The sequence below is a fragment of the Aphelocoma coerulescens genome, chromosome 23 (genome assembly GCF_041296385.1).
Source record: "Aphelocoma coerulescens isolate FSJ_1873_10779 chromosome 23, UR_Acoe_1.0, whole genome shotgun sequence".
In the NCBI taxonomy this organism is placed as follows: Eukaryota; Metazoa; Chordata; class Aves; order Passeriformes; family Corvidae; genus Aphelocoma; species Aphelocoma coerulescens.
This window is the reverse complement of record NC_091036.1, coordinates 1,099,078-1,115,531: the sequence shown is the minus strand read 5'-3', so window position 1 is coordinate 1,115,531 and position 16,454 is coordinate 1,099,078. Positions and strand designations below refer to the sequence as shown.

The 16,454-nt window shown below is 53.5% G+C and overlaps 2 protein-coding genes across 7 annotated transcripts; both read right to left on the bottom strand.

Annotated features, from left to right (window-relative positions):
- Positions 1-663: 663 nt before the first annotated feature.
- On the bottom strand, positions 664-16,402 carry ZCCHC17 (zinc finger CCHC-type containing 17). Of its 6 annotated transcripts, XR_011156300.1 has the most exons (9): positions 16,146-16,398; positions 15,917-16,024; positions 15,116-15,173; positions 12,203-12,303; positions 12,030-12,121; positions 11,448-11,548; positions 9,365-9,513; positions 4,872-4,960; positions 4,374-4,762 (listed from the first exon to the last, which is right to left on the bottom strand). XR_011156300.1 is itself a non-coding variant. In XM_069035904.1 (8 exons), the coding sequence occupies exons 2-8, from the start codon at positions 15,956-15,958 to the stop codon at positions 1,223-1,225; spliced, it is 711 nt and encodes a 236-aa protein (XP_068892005.1). In that variant the 5' UTR covers positions 15,959-16,024; positions 16,146-16,400; the 3' UTR covers positions 664-1,222. The 6 variants fall into 6 exon arrangements, 5 of the variants coding, with proteins under 5 accessions (XP_068892005.1, XP_068892008.1, XP_068892006.1 ...); XM_069035904.1 differs by lacking the exons at positions 4,374-4,762; positions 4,872-4,960 and adding an exon at positions 664-1,390 and having other exon boundaries at positions 16,146-16,400; XM_069035907.1 differs by having other exon boundaries at positions 4,374-4,960.
- LOC138098118 (uncharacterized) lies at positions 3,386-4,850 on the bottom strand. Its single transcript, XM_068994385.1, is given in 4 exon segments — positions 3,386-3,588; positions 3,591-4,461; positions 4,713-4,762; positions 4,841-4,850. Coding segments are annotated over 4 exon segments (1,008 nt in total). The 3' UTR covers positions 3,386-3,511.
- Positions 16,403-16,454: the final 52 nt, after the last annotated feature.

Genomic DNA, 16,454 nt, shown 5'->3' with positions numbered 1-16,454 from the left:
CCAGTGATCCCAGATCCCATCTCAGCCTCTTCTCCAGGTTGTGGGAATCGGTTCTGGTTAGAAATGAGCTCTCCCGCCCAGCTCAGGATGCGGGAATGCCCCTCCCATGCCAGAGGCCGATGCAGCAGGGAGCCACAGCCTGAGCCAGAGGTGCAGGCTCACCTGGAATAAAGGTTCCCAGCACTTGGATTTGGGACGGGAAATGGTCCCCAAGGGCGATGCAGCCGTGGGGAGCTGGGGTGGGAAGCCCAGGGAAGGAAAAGGGATAAGGGGGAGGCTCCACCGGCAACCCCAACTCCTCCTGTGATGCCAAGGTGCCAACCCCACTCAGGCCCAGCTCCCTGCAGCGCCGGAGGCCACAGCGGCGACTCCTTCCCCGCATTCCCATCTGTCCCGGCAGGGCCGAGCTGCTCCTGGCACTCTCCCCCTGCCATCCCCGCCCGACCTTCAGCTCCAGTTACAAGATTTATGCTCCTTCCAGCAGCCTTCTCCTATGGGTTACCTCACCACACACCCCCTTCCCACCCACGGGAGCCTCGGGAAGCAGCCAGAACTTCCCAAAAAAACCCTTTCCTGTCCCCTCCACGCGGCCAACGCTGTTCTCCCCCTGCCCAAGATGAAGTGTGGAGGGTACAGAAGAAAGGAGCCGGTCCAAAGTCCAGCTGGAGAGAGCAGAGAATTATTTTCCATCCCTTCCCAAGGCAGCAAGCACTCCACAGTTCATGTTTACTCCCCGTATCTCCGCTCCCCCATTTGCTCCTTGCTCCTGCACTCCCAGTGTTTGCCAGAAACACCGAGGGAGCTGGGGCAGGTTTGCAGCCCCGAGCTCTGTGCCAGGGGTCTGTGGTCCCATCCCAGGGCCTAGCAACACCAAACCCTGTCCCCAGCACGGCGTGGGCCTGGCTGTGCCACCCCAACCCCGTGGACAGCGCTGGCGTCGCCCAGAGCTGGCAGCAGCTCCAGCAGAGCACGAGGCTGTGGGGCAGCAGAGCTGCCCTGCAGGGCCTCGTGAGCCTGGGCTGGCAGCAGCTGTGGCACCAAGGGGCAGCCTGTGCCCAAGGTGACAGGGGACAGCTCGTAGCAAGGTCGACACCTGCACCACCACGGGCCCGTGTGACTTTCAGAGGGAAACTCCGTGTCCCCGGAGCAGGAGAGGTGCTGATCCCTGCTGGCTGCTCGAGGTGTGCACCAGGGAGCCCGGCCTGCCCTGCTCAGCCCAGGGCTACTTCCTGTGCTTCTTGTGCTTTTTCTTCTTGGGAGCCTTGCTGGGCTTCCCGCAGTGCTTGGGCCTCTTGCTGCAGGGCTGGGCTCCGTCGCTGTCCGAGGCCGAGCTCTCCGAGCCCGACTCTGAGGACTGCTTGGCCTTGTGCTTCTTCCTCTTCTTCTTCTCCTAGGAAAACACAGGAAAAGCCTGGGAATGTGGGAACGCTGTCCCTGGTGCTCACCAGGGCAGCAAGGGCCTCTCTGGGCCTGTTCCTGCATGGAAAGGGCGCTGTGCCCCAGGGGCCAGGAGCTATCAGCACTGCCAGCCCCCGGCTGCAGGGGCAGGGCCCAGGGCACGGCAGAAATCAGAGCAGAGGGGCAGCAACATGGAAATCCAAGGCTGGGAAACCTTGGATTTTCCATGGAACGAGAGTCCTTGCCCTCACTCCATTATTTCGTTGTTCTTTATTAACACAAGTTGGAAGGATGAAGGTTTTTTTGCCCCCCCAAAAAATGGGTTTCTAAAATAGCCATGAGCAGCATCCCTGCAGCCCCAGCCCACCAGCAGCCCCCAGCCTGCCAGGACGAGAGCCCTGGAGCATCCCAACACTCCCTGCTCCTGCAGGAGAGCCCAGTGGAGCTCCTTGCACCAGGACGAGGTCAGTGCTCTTCTGCAAGATGTGGTTCTTTGCACAACCTCACAAAGATTTCACCACACGCCGTCCTGTTTCCCAACTTCCTCTGCACTCCCTCTGCTGCCCAACTTCCCACTGCACCCCGTCCTGCTCCCCAACTTCCCACTGCACCCCTTCCAGCTCCCCAACTTCCCCTGCACCCCTTCCTGCTCCCCAATTTCCCCTGCACCCCTTCCAGCTCCCCAACTTCCCACTGCACCCCTTCCAGCTCCCCAACTTCCCACTGCACCCTGTCCTGCTCCCCAACTTCCCACTGCACCCCTTCCTGCTCCCCAATTTCCCCTGCACCCCTTCCAGCTCCCCAACTTCCCCTGCACCCCTTCCTGCTCCCCAATTTCCCCTGCACCCCCTTCCAGCTCCCCAACTTCCCACTGCACCCCTTCCAGCTCCCCAATTTCCCCTGCACCCCCTTCCAGCTCCCCAACTTCCCACTGCACCCTGTCCTGCTCCCCAACTTCCCACTGCACCCCTTCCTGCTCCCCAATTTCCCCTGCACCCCTTCCAGCTCCCCAACTTCCCCTGCACCCCTTCCTGCTCCCCAATTTCCCCTGCACCCCCTTCCAGCTCCCCAACTTCCCACTGCACCCCTTCCTGCTCCCCAATTTCCCCTGCACCCCCTTCCAGCTCCCCAACTTCCCACTGCACCCTGTCCTGCTCCCCAATTTCCCCTGCACCCCTTCCTGCTCCCCAATTTCCCCTGCACCCCCTTCCAGCTCCCCAATTTCCCCTGCACCCTGTCCTGCTCCCCAATTTCCCCTGCACCCCCTTCCAGCTCCCCAATTTCCCCTGCACCCTGTCCTGCTCCCCAATTTCCCCTGCACCCCCTTCCAGCTCCCCAACTTCCCACTGCACCCCTTCCAGCTCCCCAATTTCCCCTGCACCCTGTCCTGGTTTCCCAGTTTCCTTGGCACACCCTCCTGCCCCCCAATTTCTCCTGAACCCCCTTCTGCCCCTCAACTTCCCCTGCACCCCTTTCTGCCCAGCTTCCCACTGCACCCCTTCCTGCTCCCCAATTTCTCCTGAGCCCCCTACTGCTCCCCAATTTCCTCTGCACCCCCTTCTGCCCCTCAACTTCCCACTGCACCCTGTCCTGCTCCCCAATTTCCTCTGTGCCCCCTCCTGCTCCCCAACCCCCCTGCACCTCCTCCTGCTCCCCAGCTTCCCACTGCACCCCCTTCTGCCCCTCAACTTCCCACTGCACCCTGTCCTGCTTCCCAACCTCCCTTGCACACCCTCCTGCTGATTCCTTTATACACTCTCCTGCTTCCCAGTTTTCTTTGCACACCCTCCTGTTCCCAAACTTCTCTTCCTCCCTCCTCTCCTGCTCCCCAACCTCCCTCGCACCCCCTCCTGCTCTCTCCCCCTTCAGAGCCCCCCATCCTGTGCTTCTGCACAAAACAAAGCTCCAGACCCGACCTTTGGATGCAGCACAAGGACAGGTGGTGCTGGAATGAAGCTCGGAAGGAACTTTGGAATGGATCTGAAGCCTCCAGTTTGAGGCGTGTGATGAAGCAGCGGGCAGAGACTGCCCTGAGGTCAGGCCCGGGGGCACTGGGATCACCCCAAGGCAGATGAGCACTCTTTAATGGTGCAGGATGGCAATTTGGGGATGTTCAGTCAGATCCCGGGCCTGGGGAGGGGAGCTGATGGATCCCGTGCTGCTGCATCCCCTTCCAGCAGGGAGCAGGACAGGAATGCTGCCGGCAGCTCCCGAGGGCCTGGCAAAGCCCATCCTGCAAAAGCTCAGGTGCTCCCTCGAACCCCCCCAGCTCTGGGAAGTAAAGGGACAGCGGGGAATGGGCCTCCAAAACCACTGCAGCACCTTGCACACGGTGAATGCAAAGCTCCAGCTCTGTCCAAGCACAGCAGCACCGGCCTCCAACGAGGATCCACCAATTCCATCCCTGGACACATCCACGCCTGAGAGACTTTCCTGGCAAAAGGCTCTCAGAGGATCAGGGAATGGTTTGGGCTGGAGGGACCTTAAATCCCACCCAGTGCCACCCCAGGGACACCTCCCACTGTGCCAGGCTGCTCCAGCCCCAATGTCCAGCCTGGCCTTGGGCACTGCCAGGGATCCAGGGGCAGCCCCAGCTGCTCTGGCAATTCCATGCCAGCCCCTGCCCACCCTGCCAGGGAACAATTCCTGCCCAAGACCCCATCCATCCCTGCCCTCTGGCACTGGGAAGCCATTCCCTGGCTCCTGGCCCTGAATCCCTTGGCCCCAGTCCCTCTGCAGCTCTCCTGGAGCCCCTTTAGGCCCTGCAAGGGGCTCGGAGCTCTCCTTGGAGCCTTCTCCTCTCCAGCTGAGCACCCCCAGCTCTCCCAGCCCGGCTCCAGAGGGGCTGATCAGAATTTTTGCTCTATTTGAGGACACAAGAAAAGAAGCCAAGGAGGGTTTCAGGGAGCAGAGATGTCCAGTGGGGCAACCAAAGCCCTGGAACAGGCTTGGACAGCCCCAGTGAGGAATGTGGCTCAGCAAGCTCAGCTCAGGGCTCTGACTAACCCAGCTTTTAAGCTCCTGTGCCCAAACTGGACTGGGTGTCCAAGCACCAGGCCCAGGCTGTCAGCTGGGGAAGAAGGAAAGGAGCTGGCAGCTTATTTTCAATCAAACAGAACAACTCTTCCAGGGAGCTGCAAGAGCCAAGACAACACTTGGAGCTGAGAATCAGAGTCCTCTGGGATCCCAGGGAAGGGAGCAGAGGATGGAGTCGCACCCACCACACCCCTGGCACTTTTTAGCTCCACAACAGCACTGCAAACACTGTCACCCAAAATGGGGTCTGTTTTCCTGTGAGGTAACAACAGACTCACCACAAAGGCCCTGACCCACAGAGGAGAGGCAGAAGCAAATCCTCCTGGTCCTGAGAAGAGGAGGGGAAGGAGTTAAATCTTCCCGAGAAGGGGATGCAGCAAGGAGAATTTTCTCAAGCTTTTCCAGCCTGTGCACATGGTGAGAAAGTCTGACAAGACCTTCACAAGCAACAGAGTTTCATTCCAGAGCTTGGGAAACTTTCTCAGGACGTGAGGGCTGAAGGCAGGACAGGATGTCACACACGCTCCTGGGGATGGAACAGGGGACATGAAAGCACACGAGGGCATTGTGCTGGCTGGAAAAAATCAACAAACCCTCTCTCTCCCCTTTTTGGGGGCTTCTAACAGCCAAGATCACTCCAAGAGAGACAAATTCCTGTTCTGGCACACAGTGGGGTTCTTGGGGTGTCCTGTGCAGGGCCAGGAGCTGGACTCAGAGATCCCTGTGCCTCTTCCAACCCTGGATATTCCATGACTCTCTGATTCTCTCAGTGCAGCAGTGCAGGCACCTCAGCAAGCGAGCACAGCCTGGGCTGGAAATGCCGCGGGAAGCAAGGAGAGCTGAGCATTCCCACAGCAGCTGGGGCTGCCCCTGCATCCCTGGCAGTGCCCAAGGCCAGGCTGGGCATTGGGGCTGGAGCAGCCTGGCACAGTGGGAGGTGTCCCAGGGGTGGCACTGGGTGGATTTAAGGTGCTTCCAACCCAAAGCATTCCACGGTTTCACGATTTTCGGTAGCAGGAGGCGGCGCTGCTGCAAAATCTCCTGCCCAAGCAGCATCCTGCTGCCAGAGCACAGCTCTCCCTGCATGCAGCATCCCAGCCCTGGGCTATCAGCACTCTGCAGCTCACCAGGGAACTCAGCGTGCAGGGGGAGCGTTTGCAGCTCAGGGACTGCCCAGCAGAGCCCAGGTTTGTGCCTGCAGGGACACAGCCCAGCCCTGACACAACCCTGAGCTGCCAAGTGCCCTCCAGCAGCGCTGGCTGGGGCTCAGCTCAGCTCTGGGCACACCCAGCACTCCAAACACGGCATTTTGGGGGAATATTTGGAGAGGATTTGGCTCAAGGAGCTCTCAGTGCCGAGAGGGCTCGCAGCACACAGAGCTGCACTTTATGGTTCCCTGCACATCCTGCCCCACCTAGGCAGCAAACACACCAGAACCCAACAAAAGCGCTCCAAAATCTCTCTCCCAAGCCCCTGCCGGAGCTGCCAGCACGACAGCAACAGGCTCCAGTGCTGATTTTCATGGAATTCCTTCCCTACTGCTCCAAAACCTGCTCCCCCCAGTACTCCAGGCTCCCTCCTGCCCTTGGTGAGGAAACTGCTCCAGGCTGTGCTCTGAGAATGCTACAACAGCTCATTCCTCCTGAAGGTATTCGGGCTTGAGATAAGAGGGGAGTGCCCAGAACTCTCCAAGAAGCTGAAATATCTTTCACCAGACCCTTCTGAGGAGTTATGATCCCATTCCCAAAGATTTTGTGCCTGTCCTTGTGAAAAGCCAGAATGGACTTCTAATGTCTGTCTGCATCTCCAAGGGCGTGCCAAGAATCCTTCCAGGCTTCTTCATTTTATCCTTTATCCTTATTCCACCACCCAACTTCATCCCAAACCAGATCCATTACATAAATCTAGAGGCATTTTTGCATCCTTTGTTGGAGGAGCAGGCAGGATGAAGCTGAGGAGAAGCACCCAGCCTATAGCCAGTAAATAAAGACAGCCAGATTTGGAAAAATTCGGATGAAGACAATGTGTGAAGGGCTGCGCCCTCTTAATGCCATGGAAGAACCAGTAAAACCAGTAAAACTGAGGATGGACCAAGGCTGGATGAGCCACAGGTCACAGAACAAACACCCTTAGGTGTGGTTTGCACATGAAGATCTGCAGGAAGATCTGGAAATCTTCCACAAGGTGGGGAAAAGAGCAGCAAAGCCTTAAAAAAGCCCCAATCCCAAAGGCCACCCAAAGCCACCTCAGACATGAGCTGTTCCATGTGGAATAAAGCCTGTAAGGAACTTAGAAACGGATCTAACCCCTCAAATTTGAGGTTGTGTGAGCAGAAGATGGGATAAATTTGGAGAATTTCACTCCCAGGGGTTATCCCTCGGTCAGCACTGCAGGTTTTTTCTTGGAAGGCAAAGACAGCAGGATCAGAAGGGCTCAGCCATTCCCAGCCTGCTGCCTCCCACACAACCCCAGCAGGGACACGGCTGTTCCCACAGCAGCTCCCTCACCCCGTGACCCCAGGAGGGAAGGGGACACAGAGCCTGTGCCTGCCCAGCTGTCCCAAACAGGCTCCAGGGCTCATGGCTGCCACGGCACCACGGAACTGTGGAATTGTTTAGGTCGGAAAAGCCCTCCAAGATCAGCCAGTCCAACCCAGCCCGGCCCCAAGTGCCACATCCACGTGGTTTATGAGCACTCCCAGGGATGGGGACTCCACCCCTGCCCTGGGCAGGTTTAGCAATTCTTTCCATGAAGGATTTTTCCCAATATCCAGTCTAAACCTCTCTCAGCACAATTTGAGGCCGTTCCCTCTCCTCCTGTCCCTGTTCCCTGCCAGCAGAGCCCGACCCCCCCGGCTGCCCCCTCCTGTCAGGGACTTGTGCAGAGCCACAAGGGCCCCCCTGAGCCTCCTTTGCTCCAGCCTGAGCCCCTTTCCAGCTCCCTCAGGAATTCCCCAGCCCCATTCCCTTCCCTGGACTCGCTCCAGCATCTCCCCTTGTCCCCCAAGTTCCCCATTTTCTCAGGGATTACAGGAGGCAGGAGAGGGCTCACACACCCAGTGCTGCCAGGGAGATCTGCCACCCCAGAGATGGGTCACTGTCACACCAGTGCCACCCCCGTGCAGGGGCCTGAATCTGGCTCCATCCTGTAAATGCTGTGGGGCTCAGGCAAGAGGGAAAAGAGAAGCTGGGAACCACTGGGAAGGCAAGGTGAGAAAAAAGGGGGTGAGGACCCTGGAGTATCTCAGGAGAGGAATCTCTGGGAAGAGGAAAAAAAACCCAGAAGCTGCAAGGAAACATCAGATCCAGGAAAGCACAAAATGCTGATCCTGAACAAGCACAAATGTCATTCTCATTGCTGTGACACTCAGTGGAAATGGGATCCCTTGGGAGCTGGCAGCTCCCTCCTCTCACTTAAAAATCCCAGCCCCACAGTGGTGTCACACGGATGGGATGGGATGGGATGGGATGGGATGGGTCAGCAAGGAGGCTGGCACTGAGGACACAGAGCTATTTCCACGAGCTGTAAATCCCCGGAGCTCCAGGGAAGCACATGGCAGCTCCCAGACAAGATCCCTGCAGGCACTCCAGACTACAAGGGAACTATTCATCTCCAGGATCCCACATCCTGCCTCCAAAAAAGCTCCAAGTTTTATTATTCCAGCTCTGGAAAACATCTGAAAACTTTTGATGTCATCCCTGAGAAGGGAGGGAGATCAAAGGGACAAGGGAGATTTCAAGGAAAGCTGTTAATCCAGCAACCCCCCAAGAAAATCAGGGACAAATTCAGGACAGTGACCCACATTTCCTGTAGTGTCAGCAGGGCAAGACCCCACTGGGAATCCCCATCCTGGTGGATGGGCAGGGGTAGGATAATGAGCTCTTTGTGCACCTCTAAATGCAATTTCTCCCCACAACATTGAAATAATTTGAGCCTTTTCTGCCTGGTGCCTCTCTCCAGTGATGCAGAACCACAGAGCTGGAAAGAGGAGGAAAAAAAAAGAAAAATAAAAAGAAAAAGGGCTTTGGAAGTGTAATTAAAAGTGGGACTGTGAAGGGGCTGATGGAAGAGTTGATTTATTGAAGCCTTGAACTGGATTGTGGCTGCCCCTGGCAGTGTGCCAGGCCAGGCTGGACGGGGCTTGGAGCAACCTGGGATAGGGGAAGGCGTCCCTGCCCATGGCAGGGCTGGGATGGGATTGAAGGTCCTCTCCACCCCAAACCACTCTGGGATTCTGTGAATACTCGTCACTGAATAAACCTGACCACCAAAAGCTCCTGGTTTGGGTTCAGGCCTCCTCTGTGTTTTATTTTATCCCATCCTGCTCCGAGGCAGAGGGCAAACACTGCCTGGAAAAGGTCTCTTATCTGGTGCCACTTTCACAGGGACAGGAATTGCTCTGGAGCCTGGGAACGCTCCCTGTGCAAACACAGCCTGGGGATTTCCCCCAGAGCGTGCAGATAAACCCCATTCCCACAGCTCTGGCTGGGTCAGGATACCCCTGGAGCCAGCAGGGCACTGAGCTCAGATCAAAGAAAGGTGTGAGGGCAGGAAAAGGGAGGAAAACAGGTCATTGGCAGCAATCACAGAAATTCAGGGCACTGAAGCAATTCCTATAGAGCCTCACAAAGACCAGGAGAAACAGTAATCATCCTCTCACTGTCAGAAATCTCTTCTGAGGGCTGGGTGCTGTAGCACAAAACCAGCTTAAAGACAGCTTGACAAGGATAAAAGGAGAAAACCGAAGAATTAGTAAGAAATCTGCAGAGGATGTTCCTGTTTTGCTACAGAATCTGCCCAAAACTGAGGCAGCTCCTCAGGCCAGACCTGGCTACTCACACCCACGTTGCTGTAGTAACTCAGTTGTAACCACAGAGCAAATACCCATCCCCCTCGTCCTTTTCCAGGCCAGCCTGAGCCCACCTCGTACCTTCTTCCTCTTTTTTGAAGACTCCTCAGCCTTGCTGATCTTTTTATCTCCTTCATGTCCTGCTGCTGCCACCTCCTCCTCCTCCTCCTCTGGAATGAGGCTGTATTTGGTGCCTCCAGGCTGCATGAAACACTCCTTGGCAAAGTGACCTGGAAAAAAGGTGTTTGAAGGAACAACCCATCCCCTTTTCCTTTAGTTTTATTCTCTTTTTAACAATTCACACACCTCAAGTGCTGCCAAGGCTCTTTTTGATTATTTTTAGTGACAAGGAGACAATCTCCACCGGACCTTTTTGATCCTGAAATTTCAGCTGGTTGAACGTGCCCTGATTAAACAGGACAAGGAACAAACATAACCCAGGTCATTCTGGAGGCCAAGAAGAAAATAAGTCTTGTCTCAACAAGCAAAAATGTGTCTCTGCAGGGGCTTAATCAGCCCAGAAGAGAGTGGGGGAAAGGTAAATTGGTGTGATTGGCACCCGGAAAATGAGCTAAAGCCACAAAGAAAGAGAAATTCAGCTCATCTGGTTCTTCCCTTTCTCCTCTGGAGACATCAAAGTTGACCTACTAAGAGCTGCAGTGGAAATGTGGAGAGCTGGCACCTGCTGTTAGGAGGAGACACCATTATTAAAAAGCACGTTGGAAATAGGCATAATCCCGGGTTTTGGGGTTCTTTCAAATAGTGTTTTATACAGAACAGTTCTTTAAATAGGAATAATTCTTTAAAATAGTATTTTAAGGATACTTATCTACCACTACAGAGCCCACACTGATCATTAACCTCCTCCAGAATAGCAGGAGCTCCGTTAACCATTCACTCCACATAACACAAGTAGGGCCACAGCAAAAACTCCTGCACAAAAAAAACCCACTTTGTGCCTCAGCAACTTGAATAAACCTGCTGGAAGGCACCCCAAAATCCATCTTCACGCTGCTGAACCAGGCAGGACACCCTTGCAGCAGGTTACAGACTTGGTTTTAGCTCTAAGACACAGCTCCAGCATCCCAGCAGCTGAGCTGGAGTTCTCAGTGGTGGCTGTTGGCAGTGAGGTGAGCTGGTCAAGGTTTGTTTGCTTCTTAAAAACCAACATCAGAGTAAGATCTCAGCCACGAGACACAGGAGCCAAACAGGGCAGGAAGGGAGCTTGTCCTGAACTGTGCCCAGCTGGAGGCACAGAACGGTTGGGGTTGAAGGGACCTCTGGAGATCACCTGGAGCAGGTGACACGGGGACAGCTCCAGGTGGGCTTGGGATGTCCCCACAGAGGGAGACTCCAACCCTCCCTGGGCAGCAGCTCCAGAGCTCTGCCCCCCTCATGGACAGCAGTTCTTCCTCACGGTGACGTGGAGCTCGCTGGGCAGCCACTGCCCTGGAGCTGCTCTGCTCAGCAGATTCACCTACTCAAGGCAAACATTGTTGGGATCCAGGTCCTTCCCCGTGCCTTGGTGAACGACCTTCATGGACAGGGAGAGCTTCAGTTTATGGCCATCACTCCAGTCCTGTCCCTGAGCAGAGCCTGGCACCATCCTCGGGCACCCCTGGGGGTATTTGTGTGGGGTGATGGGATTCCCCCTCCCTGTTTTCTTCTCCACAACAACCAGGCCCAGCTCCCTCAGTCTCTCCTCATCTCTCCAGTCCTTCATCATCTTTGTGGCCTCCACTTGCCCCTCACCAGGAGCCCAAGGGGTGTCATTTTAAGGAATAAACTCTTTTTTTTTTTTAAGGACTTGAACTAAGTCTTCTGTTTTTGCAGCAAGTGATAAAAAATGCCTCCTCTAAAGGAGAAACATGGCACAAAGATTCAGTCCCTTTGCACAACCACGTGTAACCACGTCAGCAGGCTGCCCAGAGCAGCTGGGGCTGCCCCTGGATCCCTGCAAGTGTCCAAGGCCAGGCTGCACACTGGGGCTGGGAGCAGCCTGGGATGGCAGAAGGTGTCCCCGGGGACTGGAATCAGATGAGCTTTGAGGTCCCTTCCAACCCAAACCATTTTGGGATTCTAACCATGAGACAGCCACTGATACAAGCCCACCAAGGGTCACTGCCTGCCTGGGACAGGGCAATAAGGAACCAGCAGCACCCACCTTTGCAGCCACATTTCTTGCACACCGTGTTCAGGACGGCCTCCAGGGTGATCTTCTGGCTCGTGTAGTCCCTGAAGGTGCGTTTCCTCCTCTCATCCTGGCTGGCAGGAGAAGGACAGAGCCATTTCCAATCCATTCTCATCTTTAACCTTTCGTTTTTATACCAACACAACCTGAGCACGAGGTTTAAAGGCTGCTCTCAAAGCAAAACGTTGTAAAAGCAAAGAGCAGAGCTGATCTGGCCTTGGGCACTGCCAGGGATCCAGGGGCAGCCCCAGCTGCTCTGGCAATTCCATGCCAGCCCCTGCCCACCCTGCCAGGGAACAATTCCTGCCCAAGATCCCACCCAGCCCTGCCCTCTGGCACTGGGAAGCCATTCCCTGGCTCCTGGCCCTGAATCCCTTGGCCCCAGTCCCTCTGCAGCTCTCCTGGAGCCCCTTTAGGCCCTGCAAGGGGCTCGGAGCTCTCCCTGGAGCCTTCTCCTCTCCAGCTGAGCACCCCCAGCTCTCCCAGCCCGGCTCCAGAGGGGCTCCAGGGGGAAGCCACTGCCCTGGAGCTGCTCTGCTCAGCAGATTCACCTACTCAAGGCAAACATTGTTGGGATCCAGGTCCTTCCCCGTGCCTTGGTGAACGACCTTCATGGACAGGGAGAGCTTCAGTTTGTCATCCTTCATCTGCAAAGCACGCAATTAGCAGAGAGCAAACGAGCAGGGTGCTAATGAACTCACAGCAGGTGCTCCTCGAGCTGAGGTTACCTCTTTGCCAATGAGCTTCACCCAGACTTTGTCCCCAACATCCACGATCTCGGAGGGTTTGTCCACACGGCAGGAGGACATGTGAGTCCTGTGGACGAGGCCTGCAGTGGGTTTGGGAGAGAAGAGAGAGAAGAAAATCCTCAGATTTGCCTTCCAGGCCAGCAGTTTCTAAAGTGGATGCAGATAATCCCTTGGGCTGTGGAAAGAATGCACTCTTATAGCATAATAAAATCAATTTTAACATTAACAGCATCTATTTCATCCTTAGCTGATCCTTTTTTCACTTCTATCCAGGCAATTCTTCACTGAACCTCGGATTTGTAGCTTCCAAAATGGTTTGGAGCAGATAGTCCTTTGTGGTGTGAGGAAAATGTATTTTTATACCACTAATAGGTAAAATATAATAAATTAAAATATATATTTTTAAGAAGTAAAACATGCATTAAAACATGAAAATATTTATATAGTAAAAATAAACTTATTTATATATCTATATAATAGGAATACAAATAAATATTAAAAAATACATTCTATATAGATATATGTATAAATAATAGAAATAAAACCAAACAAAACCACATAAGAAATAAAACAAAACATAACCATTTAAAAACCAGCACTGTTTATTTCATCTTCAAGTCATTCTTTTTTCCTTTCTATTTTTTGATTGCTGTTTATAATGTAGGTGCCACTACTAAAGCTGCTCTTGGAAACAATAAACATAAATAATAAACACAATTCTACATAAATACAGCTGCATTTTGGACATTTTTTTACCTGCTAAAACAGGTCACAGCGCCCCAAATTAGATTTGAATTTGGGTGATTGACGTGTGAGCAGCAGGGGAGCAGAAATCCAGGAACATTTTGCTGTTCCAGCTCCCATTCCAGGGCCACTTTCTGCCTCCAGGGGAAATCCCCCGGCACCAAATCGCTGCCCAAGGTCCTGCAGGGAGCAGGAACCTCAGGAGGGCAGCACAGAAGGGGCTCCCTGGGCTTTGCAGCTCTCCCTCAAACACAGGCACAGCTTTAAGTTGGATTTCCCAGGATTTTTTATTTGAGCTCCCATTCAGTCTTTTCTTTTTTGGTTTTTTGCTGATTTGCATTGGCCACGAGAAGAAGGGAATTGGGCAAACTTGCTAATTGCAGATTTCCTATGGTTCTGCCATTCTGTTCAGATGATTCTCTAAAAGAGACTGAGGTTATCAAAACCTCCACTAAAATATCCTGAATTTACCAAAAACCCACCCAAAATATCCCAAAGTTACCAAAAACATCCCCAAAATATCCCAAATTTACCCAAATCCCACCCAAAATATCCCAAAGTTACCAAAAACCCACCCAAAATATTCAGAATTTTCCAAAAACCCATCCCAAAATATCCTGAATTTACCCAAAACCCACCCAAAATATCCCAAATTTACAAAAAAATCCCCAAAATATCCCAAAGTTACCAAAAACCAGCCCAAAGTATTCAGAATTTTCCAAAAACCCACCCAAAATACCCCAAAGTTACCAAAAACCCACCCAAAATATTCAGAATTTTCCAAAAACCCACCCAAAATATTCAGAATTTTCCAAAACCCACCCAAAATATTCAGAATTTACCCCAAACCCACCCAAAATATCCCGAATTTACCAAAAAATCCCCAAAATATCCCAAAGTTACCAAAAACCAGCCCAAAATATCCTGAATTTACCCAAAACCCACCCAAAATATCCTGAATTTACCCAAAACCCACCCAAAATATCCCGAATTTACAAAAAAATCCCCAGAATATCCCAAAGTTACCAAAAACCCACCCAAAATATCCCGAATTTACAAAAAAATCCCCAAAATATCCCAAAGTTACCAAAAACCCACCCAAAATATTCAGAATTTTCCAAAAACCCATCCCAAAATATCCTGAATTTACCCAAAACCCACCCAAAATATTCAGAATTTACCCAAAACCCACCCAAAATATCCTGCATTTTCCAAAAACCCACCCAAAATATCCCGAAGTTACCAAAAACATCCCCAAAATATCCTAAATTTACCAAAAACCCATCCCAAAATATCCCAAAGTTACCAAAAACCCACCCAAAATATTCAGAATTTTCCAAAAACCCACCCAAAATATTCAGAATTTACCCAAAACCCATCCCAAAATATCCCAAAGTTATCCAAAACCCATCCCAAAATATTCAGAATTTTCCAAAAACCCACCCAAAATATTCAGAATTTTCCAAAACCCACCCAAAATATTCAGAATTTACCCCAAACCCACCCAAAATATCCCGAATTTACCAAAAAATCCCCAAAATATCCCAAAGTTACCAAAAACCAGCCCAAAATATCCTGAATTTACCCAAAACCCACCCAAAATATCCTGAATTTACCCAAAACCCACCCAAAATATCCCGAATTTACAAAAAAATCCCCAGAATATCCCAAAGTTACCAAAAACCAGCCCAAAGTATTCAGAATTTTCCAAAAACCCACCCAAAATAGTCATAATTTTCCAAAAACCCATCCCAAAATATCCCAAAGTTACCAAAAACCCACCCAAAATATTCTGAATTTTCCAAAACCCACCCAAAATATTCAGAATTTACCCAAAACCCATCCCAAAATATCCCAAAGTTACCCAAACCCATCCCAAAATATCCCAAAGTTACCCAAAACCCATCCCAAAATATCCTGAATTTTCCAAAAACCCACCCAAAATATCCTGAATTTTCCAAAAACCCACCCAAAAGCCCCGAACTCAAATTTCTCCCTAATTTAGGAAGTGTTTATTTCACCTTTAGCTCGTTCTTTCTCAATTTCTACTTTCTGATCGCTGTTTTTCAGAGCTTTTTCTAAAACCCTTTAATCCTGAGTGCCTGCACCAGCCTGGAATTGCAGCCCCAGCGAAGCAGAGACACAAACCTTGCTTCCTGCAGCCCGGGATTGTGACAAACGCCCCAAAATCTGTCACTGCAGCCACCTGGGAAGGAAACCCACACAGGAGCTGAAGGAAAGGCCTCAACCCACAGGGGAGAAAATGCACAACAAACCCACAGAGCTCGTCTGCTATGGGGAGAATCAGGGAATCAGGGAATGGTTTGGGGTGGAGGGACCTTAAATCCCATCCAGTGCCACCCCAGGGACACCTCCCACTGTGCCAGGCTGCTCCAGCCCCAATGTCCAGCCTGGCCTTGGGCACTGCCAGGGATCCAGGGGCAGCCCCAGCTGCTCTGGCAATTCCATGCCAGCCCCTGCCCACCCTGCCAGGGAACAATTCCTGCCCAAGATCCCACCCAGCCCTGCCCTCTGGCACTGGGAAGCCATTCCCTGGCTCCTGGCCCTGAATCCCTTGGCCCCAGTCCCTCTGCAGCTCTCCTGGAGCCCCTTTAGGCCCTGCAAGGGGCTCGGAGCTCTCCCTGGAGCTTCTCCTCTCCAGCTGAGCACCCCCAGCTCTCCCAGCCCGGCTCCAGAGGGGCTCCAGCCCTGGAGCAGCTCCGGGGGCTCCTCTGGACTTTCTCCATCCTCCTGGGGTTGGAATTCCCAGCTCTGCAGGTGGGGAATCACCCGAGGAGGGCGGAGGGGCGCAATGGCTGCTCACCCCCCTGCGCACGGACACGGGGCTGTGCAGCCGCTGCAGAGCCCTCAGCCCCCCGAAGCTCCCTGCGCTAGACCCGCACCAAAGCACCAGGAGGAATTCACGCAGCGCACGGGCCAGGCCCGCACCTCTCCCTGGAAGATCGAGTACAGCTCTGGCAGCGGCTCCATCGCCTCCAACGCTCCCGTGACAGGCAGCAGGATTCAGCCCGCGCTACCGCATCTCCCCTGGGGGTGCTGCGGAAAGGAACGTTCAATGAACGCCTGAAAAGCCGCGGAGAACCCTCAGGGTTCAGCGGCTTGGGGGGCGCGGGGATGGACCCGACAGGAACCCGCGGTGCCCCGGTGCAGGACTGACCCGGATGGGCGCGGTGGAACAAGACGGCTCTTCCCGAAACGCGCGGGGCGGTGAGGGCTCGTCAGTGCCCACGACAGCAGCACCAACGCGCTGCCATCGCCTCAACCACTCCGGCCGACCGCCGCCATGCCTCCCTCACCCTGAGAGGCCGCTGTGCGCGCCAATCACAGCGCGCAATGTTGCCGGGTGGCCACCCGCAGCCAATCAGTATTACTCATGCTAGCCAGCGCCCTCTCTCCACCAATCAGAGCGAGGCGCGCCAGAAGGCGCCGCGCTCCCCGCTCAGTCCCCGGCGCGCCGGTATCGTGT